This window comes from Hemitrygon akajei, chromosome 26, assembly GCF_048418815.1.
Source record: "Hemitrygon akajei chromosome 26, sHemAka1.3, whole genome shotgun sequence".
Taxonomy (NCBI): Eukaryota; Metazoa; Chordata; class Chondrichthyes; order Myliobatiformes; family Dasyatidae; genus Hemitrygon; species Hemitrygon akajei.
In genome coordinates this window covers 47232540-47249011 of record NC_133149.1, presented here as the reverse complement: position 1 = coordinate 47249011, position 16472 = coordinate 47232540, and the positions used below count along the sequence as shown (strand labels likewise).

The 16472-nt window shown below is 42.4% G+C and overlaps 1 protein-coding gene across 3 annotated transcripts in view; it reads left to right on the top strand.

Moving 5' to 3' along the window:
* The window catches only part of ncapd3 (non-SMC condensin II complex, subunit D3), a 252013-nt gene that overhangs the window by 95248 nt on the left and 140293 nt on the right, over positions 1-16472 (top strand). For all 3 annotated transcript variants that reach the window (XM_073030150.1, XM_073030151.1, XM_073030149.1), the window contains exons 11-13: positions 4405-4657; positions 11917-11994; positions 13308-13382. In XM_073030150.1, coding sequence (XP_072886251.1) covers positions 4405-4657; positions 11917-11994; positions 13308-13382 — 406 coding nt within the window. The remainder of the gene's footprint in view (positions 1-4404; positions 4658-11916; positions 11995-13307; positions 13383-16472) is intronic.

Here is a 16472-nt window from a genome sequence, read left to right as displayed (position 1 = left end):
GGATGACGGGGTGGTAAATTGGATTAGTAAGTATGCAGATGATTCTAAGGTAGGTGGCATTGTGGATAATGAAGTAAGTTTTCAAAGCTTACAGAGAGATTTAGACCACTTAGAAGAGTGGACTGAACGATGGCAGATGGCTGATAAGTGTGAGGTGCTACAGTTTGGTAGGAATAGTCCAAATAGGATATACATGGTAAATGGTAGGGCATTGAAGAATGCAGTAGAACAGAGTGATCTAGGAATAATAGTGCATAGTTCCCTGAAGGTGGAATCTCATGTGGATAGGGTGGTGAAGAAAGCTTTTGGTATGCTGGCCTTTATAAATCAGAGCATTGAGTATAGGAGTTGGGATGTAATGTTAAAATTGTACAAGGCATTGGTAAGGCCGAACTTGGAGTATTGTGTACAGTTCTGGTCACCGAATTATAGGAAAGATATCAACAAAATAGAGAGAGTACAGAGAAGATTTACTAGAATGTTACCTAGGTTTCAGCACCTAAGTTACAGGGAAAGGCTGAACAAGTTAGGTCTTTATTCTTTGGAGCATAGAAGGTTGAGGGGGGACTTGATAGAGGTATTTAAAATAATGAGGGGGATAGATCGAGTTGACGTGGATAGGCTTTTTCCATTGCGAGTAGGGGAGATTCAAACAAGAGGACATGATTTGAGAGTTAGGGGGCAAAAAATTTAAGGGTAACACGAGGGAGAATTTCTTTACTCAGAGAGTGGTAGCTGTGTGGAACGAGCTTCCAGTAGAAGTGGTAGAGGCAGGTTCGATATTGTCATTTAAAGTAAAATTGGATAGGTATATGGACAGTAAAGGAATGGAGGGTTATGGGCTGAGTGCGGGCCAGTGGGACTAGGTGAGTGTAAGCGTCGGCACGGACTAGAAGGGCCGAGATGGCCTGTTTCCGTGCTGTAATTGTTATATGGTTATATGGTTATAAGACTGTGAAAACCTGTGCCAACCAACTAGCGGGAGTACTCAAGGAACACTTTCAATCTCTCACTGCTACGGGCGGAAGTTCCCACTTGTTTCAAAAAGGCAACAATTATACCAGTACCTAAGAAGAAACTCATCCACAACAATCCACACAAAATAGAGATACATCCATTTAGAACAGAGATGAGGAGAAATGTCTTCAGCCTGAGGGTGGTGAATCTGTAGAAATCACTGCAACAGACAGCTGGAAGCCAAGTCTTTGGATGTACTTAAAGCAGAGGTTGATAGGTTCTTGATTAGTAATGGGTGTCAAAGTTTACAGGGAGAAGGCAGGAGAATGGGTTGAGAAGGATAATAAGTTGGTCATGATAGAATGGTGGAGCAGACTCAATGGGCCAAATAGCCTAATTCTGCTCCTTGGTCTTATGGTCTTATAAAAAAGGACTAATGGGAATGGGTTCCAAGGTTGACATAGCCGGAGGTGGTAATGAGGATAAGCTCTCACTACCTGTAAAGTGCTTCCACATGGCTTGCGTCTCAAATAGCCTCTGTCAACCAAGTCCAGCTCCTGGCCTTCACGTAGCGGAACTGTTCCTACCAACAGGAGAAGGGGCAAAGGCGGGTCTCTGGTGCCTCAAAACCAGATGCTTCGGGCAGGTGGGGCCCATTAGTCCTGGTTGACTGCCCACCTAGGAGAAGGAAAACACCGATTTTAAAACCTCCGCTGCCTTGCGGCCACACCCAATCATTGGAAAGGCTATGGGAGTAAACCCTGAGAAGAAGTCCAGAGCTGGAGTCCCGTAGGCGGTCAAGATATCCCGTCCAAGATATTCTCCCACTTCAGGATATCTTGGACGAGATCAGAAACATCCTGGACCCTGGCACCAGGGAGGCAAACTACCATCCGGGTCTCCTGATCGCATCCACAGAATCGCCTATCTGACCCCCTATCTATCGAGTCCCCTAATTCCTTCTGCCTTCCTCTTCCTTTCCCTAGCCTTCTGAGCTACAGGGCCGGACACTGTGCCGGAGGCACGGCCACTGTTGCTTCCCCCAGGTAGGCTGTCGCCCCTGCCCCAAACAGTACTCAAACAGGAGTACTTATTGTCAAGGGGTACAGCCACTGGGGTACTCTCGAGAACCTGACTTCCCCTTCCCCCTCCTAACTGTGACCCAACTGTCTGCCTCCCGTGGCCCCAGTGTGACCACCTGCCTGTAACTCCTCTCTATCAACTCCTCACTCTCCCTGACCAGATGAAGGTCATCGAGCTGCAGCTCCAGTTCCCTAACACGGTCCTTTAGGAGCTGCAGCCCGGCGCAGATGTGGACTTCCGGGAGGCTTGGAGACTCCAGGACTTCCCACATCCGACACGGAGAACAACAAGCTGCCCTCACACTCATACTTCCCCTTTCCTCAAATAACAGGAAAAACTGAAACCTAAACCTACCTTGCCTTGCCCACTTCTGCCTAAGCCCGTTGAGCCCAAGCCCTTAAGCCTTCACTCTGCTCCCGGCTCACTCCGCTGCCTGCAAACGACGCTGCCCGCTGTATAAGGCTGTGTCCATTTTAAATCTTCCTCGCTTCACTGCCCGCCGTCAAACGCCTGCGCAGTCCCGCCTCTCTTAACTCCAATGAGAATAAGAAAAATTTAAGATGGCTCCCGCCGCACTCCCATTCTGATCCTCCGACTTCCTTCTCCAAACCAGGTACTCCATCGGGACCTTCTGCCTTGCGAGGATTCACTTTCTTTAAAGGCAGCCTAACATTGACCTCCAAGACGGAGATCACAGGGTCATCAGGTGCAGCAGGGATCTTCACAGCTGTAGTCGTGTTCTCCCTTTCAAAGCGTGCATAGAAGTCGTTGAGTTCATCTGGTAGTGAAGCATCACTGCCATTCATGCTATTGGGTTTCGCTTTGTAGGAAGTAATGTCTTGCAGACACTGTCAGAGTTGCCGTGCATCCAATGTCGCCTCCAACCTTGTTCTAAATTGTCTCTTCGCCCTTGAAATAGCCCTCCGCAAATCATACCTGGTTTTCTGGTATAGGCCTGGGATGCCAGACTTGAATGCCATAGATGTAACCTTCAGCAGACGATGTACCTCCTGGTTCATCCACAGCTTTTGGTTTGGGAATGTGCAGTAAGTCTTTGTGGGCACACACTCATCCACACAGAATCCACAAAAAAATAGACAGATATACTAACTAGTGGAGTGGTGCTGCAGCAACAACCTGGCACTCAATGTCAGTAAGACGAAAGCTCTGATTGTGGACTTCAGGAAGGGTAAGACAAAGGAACATGTACCAATCCTCATAGAGGGATCAGAAGTGGAGAGAGTGAGCAGTTTCAAGTTCCTGGGTGTCAAGATCTCTGAGGATCTAACCTGGCCCAACATATTGATGTTGTCATAAAAAAGGCAAAGCTGCAGAAAGTTGTAAATCTAGTCAGCTCCATCTTGGGGATTAGCCTACAAAGTACCCAGGACATCTTCAGGGAGCGGTGTCTCAGAAAGGCGGCTTCCATTATTAAGGACCTCCAGCACCCAGGGCATGCCCTTTTCTGACTGTTACCATCAGGTTAGAGGTACAGAAGCCTGAAGGCACACACTCAGTGATTCAGGAACAGCTTCTTCCCCTCTGCTATCCAAGTCCTAAATGGACATTGAATCCTTGGACACTACCTCACTTTTTTTTAATATACAGTATTTGTGTTTTTGCACATTTTCAAAAAATCTATTCAATATGTATACCGTAATTGATTTACGTATTTTTTTCTCTCTTCTAGATTATGTATTGCATTGAACTGCTGTTGCTAAGTTACATTCCACATCACGTGCTGGTGATAATAAACCTGATTCTGATTCTGATTTTAGGCTATGCCCTTTGGTCCTAGACTCTCCCACTAATCAAAACATCCTTTCCATGTGCACTGTGTCTTTGGCCTTTAAATATTTAATAGGTTTCAATGAGATCCCTCCTGATTCTCCTGAACTCTAGCGAGTAATGACCCAGAGCAATCAAATGCTCCTCATACAATAAGCCTTTCATTCCCGGGATCATTCTCATGAGCTTCCTCACGAGGCCCTCCTCAATGCCAGCAATTCCTTTCTTAGATAAGAGGTCTAAAATTGCTTTCAATACTGTAAACGTGGTGTAACCAATGCCTTATAAAGCCTTAGCATTACATCCTTGTTTTTATATTCTAGTCTTCTGGAAATGAATGCTAATATTGTATTTGCTTTTCTTTGGCTATTTTGCCACTTATTTGTAGTGGCCAATTAACCTATCAGCACACCTTTGGTGTGTAGGAGGAAAGAGAACACCACACAGGCAATAGCAAAGGTCAGGTCCCAAAAGCTGTGAGACAGCAGCTGTGAGAACCTTCTTCTGAATGGTTTGTGTCTCCTACACACTCTGTGAGAAAGGAAATGATTTGTACTTTATTTCTCTTGTTTTTAGGTAGCCTACAGAAGTTTTGCCTTGGATGTAATAATGGCTTTGCTGAAATTACCTGATAGGAAAGAAGATAGTACTATTCTGCCAGAGCATCAGAAATATCTAAAGAGCAAGTATTGGATCCAGGTGGTGATCTTGGGTAGATGCTCGGATAAGGCTCCTACAGTCCGGAGCAGGGCACTATCTTGTCTTGCGCAATGTTTAGACTTAAATATCGCAACAGCTTTAGAGTCTGTTCAAGAACTGCTGCTGGGCGGTAAGTAGAACTGTAATCCAAGCAACATTTTCAGTACTTTTCTGCTTTGCACAAACTTCTCTTTGAATTTACAGTATATAGGCAAAATTGAAATATATACAATTTTCAATAATTTGTCAGATTTATACATGTTGATTTGTTGCAGAATATAACGCACTCTGTGTGTTAAACGCAAGGGTTGGCTGGCTCACCCAACCTGCACTGATGTTCAAAAGGATCATGACTGATCAAATTGTAATCTCAATTCCACATTTCTGTCTTTACACAGTAAACTTTCAACTTTGGCCTTGAAAATATTCAGACTCTTCTTCCACTTTTGAGGAAAGGAGTTTCAATCATCTGAGAGAAATACTTTTCCTCATCTCTGTATTAAATGAGATGAGATATCGGAGTAAAATCAGGCCATCCAGCCCATTGAGTCTACTGTGCCATTCAATCATGGTTAATTTCTTCTTCCCTACCCCCCCATTCTATTTTTCTTCTTTCTCCCCATAATCCTTAACATCCTTACTAATCAAGAAGATATCTATCTCTGCCTTAAATACACCCAATTAATTGGTCTCCACCGCCCTCTGGCAATGAATTTTATGTTCAAGACTTTCTGATTGGGATGATCACTTTACCAAATTTTTTTCCCATCACTGTGGTGGACACTATGCCTTCTGTGAGGAGTCTAGCTGGTGCACAGAGCTGGCCCCTTCAACCTGACTGGGACCTTTCTGGTCACAAGTCTTCAAATACCCTTTGCCCCTGAGCAAGGTTGTCTAGACATCTCTCCTTCAGTCTGGTGCACTTATTTCTCCAGATTTAACAATTCCTCTGTCCTTTGTCTGAAGCACAGAGATCAAGGAAGTTCTAAACACATTCAGAAATGTCACCATTTTGTCCATTATTCCACAGTATTTTGTAATTTAAGCCCCTTTTGCACATCTGTCATTCTTCTGCATATAGGCTTTTCTACTCATCTCCTTCGTCATCGCTTCCAGTTGTGTATCTGTCTTTTCTCTGTGTCTTTTACAAAACAGGTCTTGCACTTGACTTTTCAAACATATTGTGTCTCTGCATCATTGTTATTGGTATTGTTACTACTTCAAGTTTCCTGGTTAAATTTAATTGTCATTCAACCATACAGCCAAACAAAGCAGCATTACTCCATGGCCAAGGTGCAAAACACAGTACCAACAGTCACACACAGCACGAGGCACGTATAAGATAGCAAACACATATATTAATAAAATACAGTCACACAAAACAAAATATAGTCCAGGACCAAGTCCATGAATGTTTGCAGCAGTCTGCAGTCGACCTATAGCTGGTCTTCTGCAAAGCAAACACCGGAGGGCAGCACCGACTCCAGTTCGGATGCCGATCCATACCACCTCTGGTAGAGTGCACCACAATGCCGCTCTCCTGGGCGGCTTCTTTTTCCTTGTTTTCTCTGAACAACCTGTAATGTGATGTTAAGCCTAGAGCTGTTTTTGATATCAACGCTGTATCATAATCCCAGTTGGTTACCTGCATTTGCAGTTTGTGCAAATATTCACCATCCTTTGTCTATTTATGCACACGCATTCTAAACCTGTTGTAGCATTCCTTTTAGTGTTTGCTTTTATCTAATACTCTGCTTCGAACACTCATACTCCTTTGTGCACCTCATTCCTTTTTTATTGCTGATGTCCTTGCACCTGCTAATTTAATTTAAATCTTCTTTAATGTATAAGTGAGCCTTCCTTCTAGAACATTAGTCACAGACATGTTTAGTTGTAGTATGCCTGTCTTGAACTGATCTCAATGCCCAAGAATTTATAAGTTTTCTTCTTGCACCATGAAGCAGTGACTTGGCCTCCACAGCTATCTGTAGCAATGAATTACTCAGATTCACCACCCTCTGGCTAAAGAGTGTAGTGGGCTTCTCTTGTCCTTTCATATTTGAATAAAATTGTATCCCTTTCAGAAATTCTTGCTACTTGTGCACTTTATTTAACATGACATTTTGAAATGCACTTTGCACTTCTTTTCCTATCTTCACTGATACTTTGCACTTTATCTATATTCATATAACAATTACAGCACGGAAACAGGCCATCTCGGCCCTTCTAGTCCGTGCCGAACGCTTACCCTCACCTAGTCCCACCAACCTGCACTCAGCCCATAACCCTCCATACCTTTCCTGTCCATATACCTATCCAATTTCTTTTTAAATGATAATACCGAACCTAACTCTACCACTTCTACTGGAGACTTGTTCCACACAGCTACCACTCTCTGAGTAAAGAAGTTCCCCCTCGTGTTACCCCTAAACTTTTGCCCCTTAACTCTCAACTCATGTCCTCTTGTTTCAATGTCCCCTGCTCTCAATGGAAAAAGCCTATCCACGTCAACTCTATCTATCCCCCTCATAATTTTAAATACCTCTATCAAGTCCCCCCTCAGCCTTCTACGCTCCAAAGAATAAAGACCTAACTTGTTCAACCTTTCTCTGTAACTTAGGTGCTGAAACCCAGGTAACATTCTAGTAAATCTCCTCTGTACTCTCTCTATTTTGTTGACATCTTTCCTATAATTCGATGACCAGAACTGTACACAGTACTCCAAATTTGGCCTCACCAATGCCTTGTACAATTTTAACATTACCTCCCAACTCCTATACTCAATGCTCTGATTTATAAAGGCCAGCATACCAAAAGCTTTCTTCACCACCCTATCCACATGAGATTCCACCTTCAGGGAACTATGCACTCATTATTCCTAGATCACTTTGTTCTACTGCATTCCTGAATGCCCTACCATTTACAATGTATGTCCTATTTTGATTAGTCCTACCAAAATGTAGCACCTCACACTTATCAGCATTAAACTCCATCTGCCATCTTTCAGCCCACTGGCCTAAATCTCTCTGCAAGCTTTGAAAACCTACTTCATTATCCACAACGCCACCTATCTTAGTATCATCTGCATACTTACTAATCCAATTTACCACCCCATCATCCAGATCATTAATGTATATGACAAACAACATTGGACCCAGTACAGATCCCTGAGGCACACCACTAGTCACCGGCCTCCAACCTAACAAACAGTTATTCACCACTACTCTCTGGCCACTGCCATCCAGCCACTGTTGAATCCATTTTAATACTTCAAAATTAATACCGAAAGATTGAACCTTTCTAATTAACCTTCCGTGCGGAACCTTGTCAAAGGCCTTACTGAAGTCCATATAGACAACATCCACTGCTTTACCCTCGTCAACTTTCCTAGTAACCTCTTCAAAAAATTCAACAAGATTTGTCAAATGTGACCTTCCATGCACAAATCCATGCGTTCCTAATCAGACCCTGTCTATCCAGATAATTATATATACCATCTCTAAGAATACTTTCCATTAATTTACCCACCACTGACGTCAAACTTACAGGCCGATAATTGCTAGGTTTACTCTTAGAACCCTTTTTAAACAATGGAACCACATGAGCAATACGCCAGTCCTCCGGCACTATCCCCGTTTCTAATGACATTTGAAATATATCTGTCAGAGCTCCTGCTATTTCTACACTAACTTCCCTCAAGGTCCTAGGGAATATCCTGTCAGGACCCAGAGATTTATCCACTTTTATATTCTTTAAAAGTGCCAGTACTTCCTCTTCTTTAATCGTCATAGTTTCCATAACTACCCTACCTGTTTCCCTTAACTTACAGAATTCAATATCCTTCTCCTTAGTGAATACCGATGAAAAGAAATTATTCAAAATCTCCCCCATCTCTTTTGGCTCCACACATAGCTGTCCACTCTGATTCTCTAAGGAACCAATTTTATCCCTCACTATCCTTTTGCTATTAATATAACTGTAGAAACCCTTTGGATTTATTTTCACCTTACTTGCCAAAGCAGCCTCGTATCTTTTAGCTTTTCTAATTTCTTTCTTAAGATTCTTTTTACATTCTTTATATTCCTCGAGCACCTCATTTACTCCATGCTGCCTGTATTTATTATAGATCTCCCTCTTTTTCTGAACCAAGTTTCCAATATCCCTTGAAAACCATGGCTCTCTCAAATTTTTAACCTTTCATTTCAACCGAACAGGAACATAAAGATTCTGTCCCCTCAAAATTTCACCTTTAAATGATCTCCATTTCTCTATTACATCCTTCCCATAAAACAAACTGTCCCAATCCACTCCTAACTCCTTTCGCATCTCCTCAAAGTTAGCCTTTCTCCAATCAAAAATCTCAACCCTGGGTCCAGCCCTATCCTTCTCCATAATTATATTGAAACTAATGGTATTGTGATCACTGGACCCGAAGTGCTCCCCAACACATACCTCCATCACCTGACCTATCTCATTCCCTAACAGGAGATCCAACACTGCCCCTTCTCTAGTCGGTACCTCTATGTATTGCTGCAAAAAACTATCTTGCACGCATTTTACAAACTCCAAACCATCCAGCCCTTTTACAGAATGGGCTTCCCAGTCTATGTGTGGAAAATTAAAATCTCCCACAATCACAACCTTGTGCTTACTACAAATATCTGCTATCTCCTTACAAATTTGCTCCTCCAATTCTCGCTCCCCATTAGGTGGTCTATAATACACCCCTATAAGAGTTACTACACCTTTCCCATTCCTCAATTCCACCCAAATAGCTTCCCTAGATGAGCCCTCTAATCTATCCTGCCAGAGCACCGCTGTAATATTTTCTCTGACAAGCAATGCAACACCTCCCTCTCTTGCCCCTCCGATTCTATCACACTTGAAGTAACGAAATCCAGGAATATTTAGTTGCCAATCACACCCCTCCTGCAACCATGTTTCACTAATAGCTTGATGCACCATCAATAACTCACGCCGAGACTTAGGAAGTGAGATATCGGCTTTTATTGACTGAAGAACACTACATCCTGGGGAAATGAGGGAGAGCAGCAGGCCACAGTCGCCTTTATACAGGGGTCTGTGGGAGGAGCCACAGGGGTAGTCAGCAGGGTCTTGGGAGGAGCCACAGGAGCAGTCAGACAGGTATATCTAGTTCACCACATAGCTACAAAATCATATTTCCAGGTATCAATCCATGCTCTAAGCTCATCCACCTTTCTTACAATGCTCCTAGCATTATAATAGATGCATTTAAGAAACTCTCCACTTCTTCCTCTCTGTTTATCCCCAACAGTGAAAGCAACTTTATTATCTTTTTCTTCCTTCCCCCCTACATCTTCAGTCCAAGCGCTCCCCTTCTCTATCACCTGCCTATCCTCCCTCACACACTGTCTACTAGCTTTCTCTATTTGTGAACTAACCTCCTCTCTCCTAGTCTCTTCAATTTGATTCCCACCCCCCCCCCCCAAACATTCTAGTTTAAAGTCACCCCAGTAGCCTTAGCAAATCTCCCTGCCAGGATATTGGTCCCCCTAGGATTCAAGTGTAACCCGTCCTTTTTGTACAGGACACACCTGCCCCAAAAGAGGTCCCAATGATCCAGAAACTTGAATCCCTGCCCCCTGCTCCAATCCCTCAGCCACACATATATCCTCCACCTCACTCCATTCCTACTCTCACTGTCGCGTGGCACAGGCAGTAATCCTGAGATTACTACCTTTGCGGTCCTTCTTCTCAACTTCCTTCCTAACTCCCTATATTCTCCTTTCAGGACTTCTTCCCTTTTCCTACCTATGTCGTTGGTACCTATATGTACCACGACCTCTGGCTCCTCACCCTCCCACTTCAGGATATCTTGGACGCGATCAGAAACATCCCGGACCCTAGCAGCAGGGAGGCAATCTACCATCCAGGTCTCCTGATCGTGTCCACAGAATCACCTGTCTGACCCCTTAACTATTGAGTCCCCTATTACTACTGCCTTCCTCTTCCTTTCCCTACCCTTGTGAGCTACAGGGCCAGACTCTGTGCCAGAGGCACGGCCACTGTTGCTTCCCCCAGGTAGGCCGGGTACTCAAACAGGAGTACTTATTGTCAAGGGGTACAGCCACTGGGGTACTCTCGAGAACCTGACTTCCCCTTCCCCCTCCTAACTGTGACCCAACTGTCTGCCTCCCGTGGTCCCAGTGTGACCACCTGCCTGTAACTCCTCTCTATCAACTCCTCACTCTCCCTGACCAGATGAAGGTCATCGAACTGCAGCTCCAGTTCCCTAACACGGTCTCTTAGGAGCTGCAGCTCGGCGCACCTGGCACAGATGTGGATGTCCAGGAGGCTGGGAGACTCCAGGACCTCCCACATTCCGACAACGAGAACAACAAGCTGCCCTCATACTCATAATTCCCCCTTTCCTCAAATAACAGGAAAAACTTAAACCTAAACCTATCTTGCCTCGCCCGTTTCCACCAAAGCCCGTTGAGCCAAAGCCCTTAAGCCTTCAGTCTGTTCCCGGCTCACTCCGCTGCCCGTCGGCTGTAAAGGCTGTGTCCTTTTTAAATCTTCCCCGCTTCACTGCCCGACGTCACACACCTGTGCAGTCCTGCCTCTATTAACTCCGATGAAAAGAAGAAAAAATCAAAATGGCTCTTGCTGCACTCCTGTTCTGATCTTCCGACTTCCTTCTCCAAATGAAATATAGTAATTCTAGCCTGCGGATGTGTCTACTCTATCAGCAAAAGGCACTAATTTTATTGTCTCAGCCGAGGCTGACCGTAATTACCAGAAAACCAGTTTTAACAATGACCTCATGTTGAATTGTTTCAGTACAGCAACCGCAACTTACCTATCCCTTTGCAAGGGGGGAAGAGATTATGTGTATCTAGCCGCAGCCACTGATGTCATGCAGGCAGAAGTTTTTGTTATTTTGACCAAGTTTAAAATTTCTCACAGGTGTCATGAAATATCATTTTTCCCCACTAAGGTTACAATCATAGTTTGAACTGAGTTTAGTACTGCATACTAAAACATTTTGTGCAAAGATAAAGATCTATTTTGGAGCTTTTAATGCCTGGAACTAATTCATTTCTTTCTGTAGAAATGTATGTTATTGTCATTCTCTTCTCAAATTGCTCAGAATGTGACAATCTGCAGTATTTTGACAAACTGCAGATAAAGTCACTGCATCTTGGTTAGTTGGCCCTTACACTGTTGGTGAAGGATTTGTTTGTTTGAAAGAACAAGTTAAAGATCCTGTTCATTTCCACAGATGCAGCCTGACCTGTTGAGTTCCTCCAGCATTTTCTGTGTGTTGCTCTGGATTTCCAGCATCCATAGCATCTTGTGTGTTAAAGACACTGTTATTTACTTATACATTTTACAATCTTTTAGCCACAAAATTTCTACACAAGACCCTGGGTACACCAGAATCCACTGAAGTCACAGAAAATGGTGATTCATTAGTCACTGGTGAGAAAAATAACACAGATTAAATTCAAAATTTATTCTGCAGTGGTTGTAAACCTGATGAGCAAAATATTCTTATCAAAACTTTTTCATTTAAATACAGTGGATTGCAGTTAATTGGGCCATCGGTTAATCAGAACAGCCGCTAATTTGGGACATTTAAAGAACAAAAACTTGAGAAAATAGCCGGGATTCCCTTAATTTATTTAGGACACTATGCTGTTTAATTGAGACAGGAGACTGTTGCCAAACAGTTTCTAACTAGTGTCAGTCATGTGCACTTGTGAGGCCGTTAGACACTACACTGTGCTTAAAGCGAACAGTTTTTAGATAGTGTCAGCTGCTCGTGCATATGTTATGTTATCTATTTGGGCCAAAGGCCACCAATTCAAAAGCAGTGATTTTTGATCATTTTGTTTTTTATTTGACTTTTTTTAAAAAGAAATTCAGACCCTTGCCAAGATGCAGGAAGGCAATGAAGGCAGTCCATTATCCATTATCCGCACTAGATGTCTGCTGATTTTGTTCACTTGCGATCAGAAGAACACAATGTACACTGGATGAATTCCTCCCTCGATAACTATTGGGTTTTATGAATACAGTTCTATAGTACTGTAGTAGTACTGGTAGTGTTCTAATTTATTCTGTATTTCATTTTAAATACATAGTTTGTTACTCAGTTAGATGGTAGTTTGTCTTTTTTTTATACTTTTTTAACTATTTCCATGAAGCTTCGGCTATTTGGGGCAGTTGATTAGTTGGGCCAAAATGTACTGGTCCTGATGTGTCCCAATTAACTGGAATCCATTGTATTGCAAGGTATTAATCATCATTTTTAGAAGAACCATATCAGGAAACCAAATATAACCTGCTTTGTGTTTATCTTTTATCTTCATAATGCTAACAGCTCATAGATTGTAGAGCCATTAAAACAAATGAATTCAAATTGTGATTATGCTGTTACTTTGATGCTTACAGCTGGTAAGAATAATTAGTAGTATTTTGGTTTGGTTGGTGTAATGAAGAGGACAAAATTATCATAGTTGTATTTAACTGATTAAATGTTACTGGTCTGTCACTCACTTAAACATGTTCCTTGGCGATTATGACAGCACATATGGCTTTGGAGCCTCTCATCAGTTCATGGGCAGGATTTGAAACTGACTTTATAATTAAACTATAAGGATCGCCTCCTTTAAATATGTTTTGCCATCTTGTTTATTTGAGTGGCATCACAGTAAAATTGAGATTAGAAGTAGTCTTGACTATTGTACTTACCGGTAATTTGTTTCCTTTTAAATATTTGACATCTTCAGCCACCACAAGCCAAAGCAGGGATGCACTAAAAAGTGTTGAGGTCACAGATGCTGGCAATTTGACAGTCAAGAATGGTGAGCACACAAAGCTATCTTTGTGAAAATGTACTTTTGCTGCAGGTCTTAGACTGAAATGGTTGATAATGAATGTGAAAGGCAGATGTTCCCAACCACTCCAGTATTCCTTGAGAGCCCACCACCACCACAAAAATCAATCTGTTGGTCTCTACATCCAGTGCAATCCCTGACCTAATAATATGGTCCTATATTTCCTCAGTGAAGGAAGCAGTGGTTCAGAATCAGAGAGCTGCTACTTTGACACCTGACCATGGCACAATATTGAATTTCTTGAGGATATTGTGCAGAACTGTGCAACAAACTGAGACGTGCATCCCTTGTGTACATGGATTTTGTACCTTGCAGCGTAAGAGGATCATTGCCTTGCAGATATGGGCATAGTTCACCCAATTCATGTTATTTTAGTTATGTGTACGCCAAATGCTTTAAATTTTAGCATTCATTTTGAGAGGTCCAGAATATAAAAGCAAAGATGTCATGCTAAGTCTTTATAAAGCATTGTGAGCAGTTTTGAGCCTGCTAATTATGAAAGGATGTGTTGGCATTGGAGAGGGTCTAGAGAAGGTTCACAAGAATGATCCCGGGAATGAACAAGTTAGTGTATGAGAAGCATTTGATGGCTATAGGCCACTATTTGCTGGAGCTGAGAAGCATGAGGGAGGATCTCATTGAAATCTATTGAATATTGAAAGGCCTAGATCCAGTGGATGTGGAGAGGATGTTTCCTATATTTGGTGAGTCTGGGGTCAGAGGGCATAGCCGCTGAATAGAAGAACGTTCCTTTAGAACAGGGATAAGGAATTTCTTTATTCAGAGGGTGGTGAATCTGAAATTCATTGGCACAGGCTGCTATGGAGGCTAAAACATTGTGTATAGCATGACACTAGTACAGCTCAGGACATTAGAATTCAGAGTTCAATTTCAGCACCGTCTGTAAGGAGTTTGTACGTTCTCCCCATGGTACATGTGGGTTTCCTCCAGGCGCTCGGGTTTCTTCCCACAGTCCAAAGGTCAATTGGTCATTATAAATTGTCCTGTGATTAGACTAGGGTTAAATAGGTGGGCTACTGGGCAATGCGGCTCATTGGACTGGAAGGGCTGGTTCCCGGTTAAATAAAATAATTAAAGCGGAAGTTGATAGGTTCTTGATTAGTCATGAGTCAAAAGTTATAGGGAGAAGACAGGAGAATGGGCTTGAAAAAGATAATAAATCAGCCATGTTGGAATGGTGGAGCAGACTTGATAGACTGAATAGCCTAATACTGCTTCTATGTCGTATGGCTTTATAGAGCATCTGAGTAAAACATTCTTTGGTATTGATTAAACTGTAATACTCTTTAAAAGTGCTAGTGCTTTAAACTTAAAGAATGTTAAGTTTGTAAAGACTTAATAACAAAAATGTAGTCATGCAAACAGGTAGTTTGCTAATCTGAGGCTTGCAGAATTAGAAGTCAGTAACAGTATTGATAAGAAATTGGCTTAAAAGGCAGGATGTAGAAGGAAGTGAGAAAGGGTTGTTTTCTAAAACAAAAACAGAAACATTCATGAAAAAAACTGAGCAGATCAGGCAACATTTGTGGAAAGAGGAATGGGGAAATGAGATTGCCTTAGGTCCTGATAAGGACTTGATGGGTCAAAATGCCTCTTTCAATGCTTGAAGGTAACATGAAAATATGACCTTGTGGATTCCCAGAGGGAACACTGCTGGAGCCTCAATCTGTAGCAATGGTTTGGTTGAACAGACCAAGTGTAATATTTCCAAGTTTGCTGATGATGACCAAGTAGGGTGAAATTCTGGGTTGAGGAGAATGCATAGAAGCTTAGTGGTGATTGATATAGACAGTAGTTATAAAGAGAGGTTGAATTGGCTGGGTTTCATCTCACTGGAATGTACGGAGCTAAGAGGAGACCTTAGCGAAGTTTATAAAATTATGAGAGACCGAGAGAGGATAAATGTCTTTTTTTTCTTAGGGTAGGGAGCCTAGGCCTAGAGGGGAGAAGTTTTATGTAAGATGGAAGAAATGTAAAGGTGATCTGAGGGATAAATTTTCCACACAGCAGGTGGTGAAAATTTGGAGCAAGCTGCCAGAGGAGATAGTGAAGGCAGATGTGAGAATGCTAAAAGGTGTTTGGACACATACTTGGATAGGAAAGGAGTACAAGGATACACCTCAACATTAGTTTGGCATAACCTATGGACTCTCTTGTAAGGACTCTACCACTCATGCGCTCGGTATTAATTATTTATTTGTGTATTTGCACATTGGTTGTTTGCCAGTCTTTGTGTGTTGTTTTTCATTGATTCTAGTGTATTCCTTTGTACTTATTGTGAATGCCTGCAAGAAAATGAATCTCAGGGTAGGAAATACTAATTTTACTTTGAACTTTGAACCTTTAATGCAGGGAAATGGGATTAGTGTAGATAGGCGTCACCGTCGGCATGGAGAAGGTTGACTGAAAAGGCCCATTTCTGTCTTATACATTATGATTCTATGGTTAAGAATATCTGTGATAGATAGAGAAGAACAAAGGTTCTATTGAGTGGTTGTGAGAGTGTGAGTTAGTGGGTGGGAGATGTAAAGCAAGTGGGGCCATTTCTATAGAATTTAGTGAAATTTTATTCTGCTGGGCGGTGTTGACTGAGCAGACTTGGGGATGATATTTCCCTCACTGGGATATCAAGAACTGTACTGGAGTTGGAGGCTTGTCTGGGTGTGTGAGATTATGAAAGGGTGGGAAAGGGACTTGTTGTTGTTTTGTACTTTTATTGTTGCTGTTGTGTTGCTGTTAGAAATTGAACTGAAAGGATTCCTCTACTTGCATCTAACAGGAAGTCAGTGGGTTAGATGGTAGCTCCAACCCCATAATAATTACAGACAGTGTCTCTATTAATTTTGTTTGGGTAACAGAAATTTGCCTTTACAGAATTAACAAATTTGAGATGCACAATTTTTGTGGTGGTGGGGGGAGTTGGGAGAGAGTAAGAAAATTTTTTCAACTTGCTTTTCTTGATGCATGTGCAGATGATATGCTGACATAATGGAAAATAGTAATATAGCCTATATTCCAGATACACAAAACCTCCCG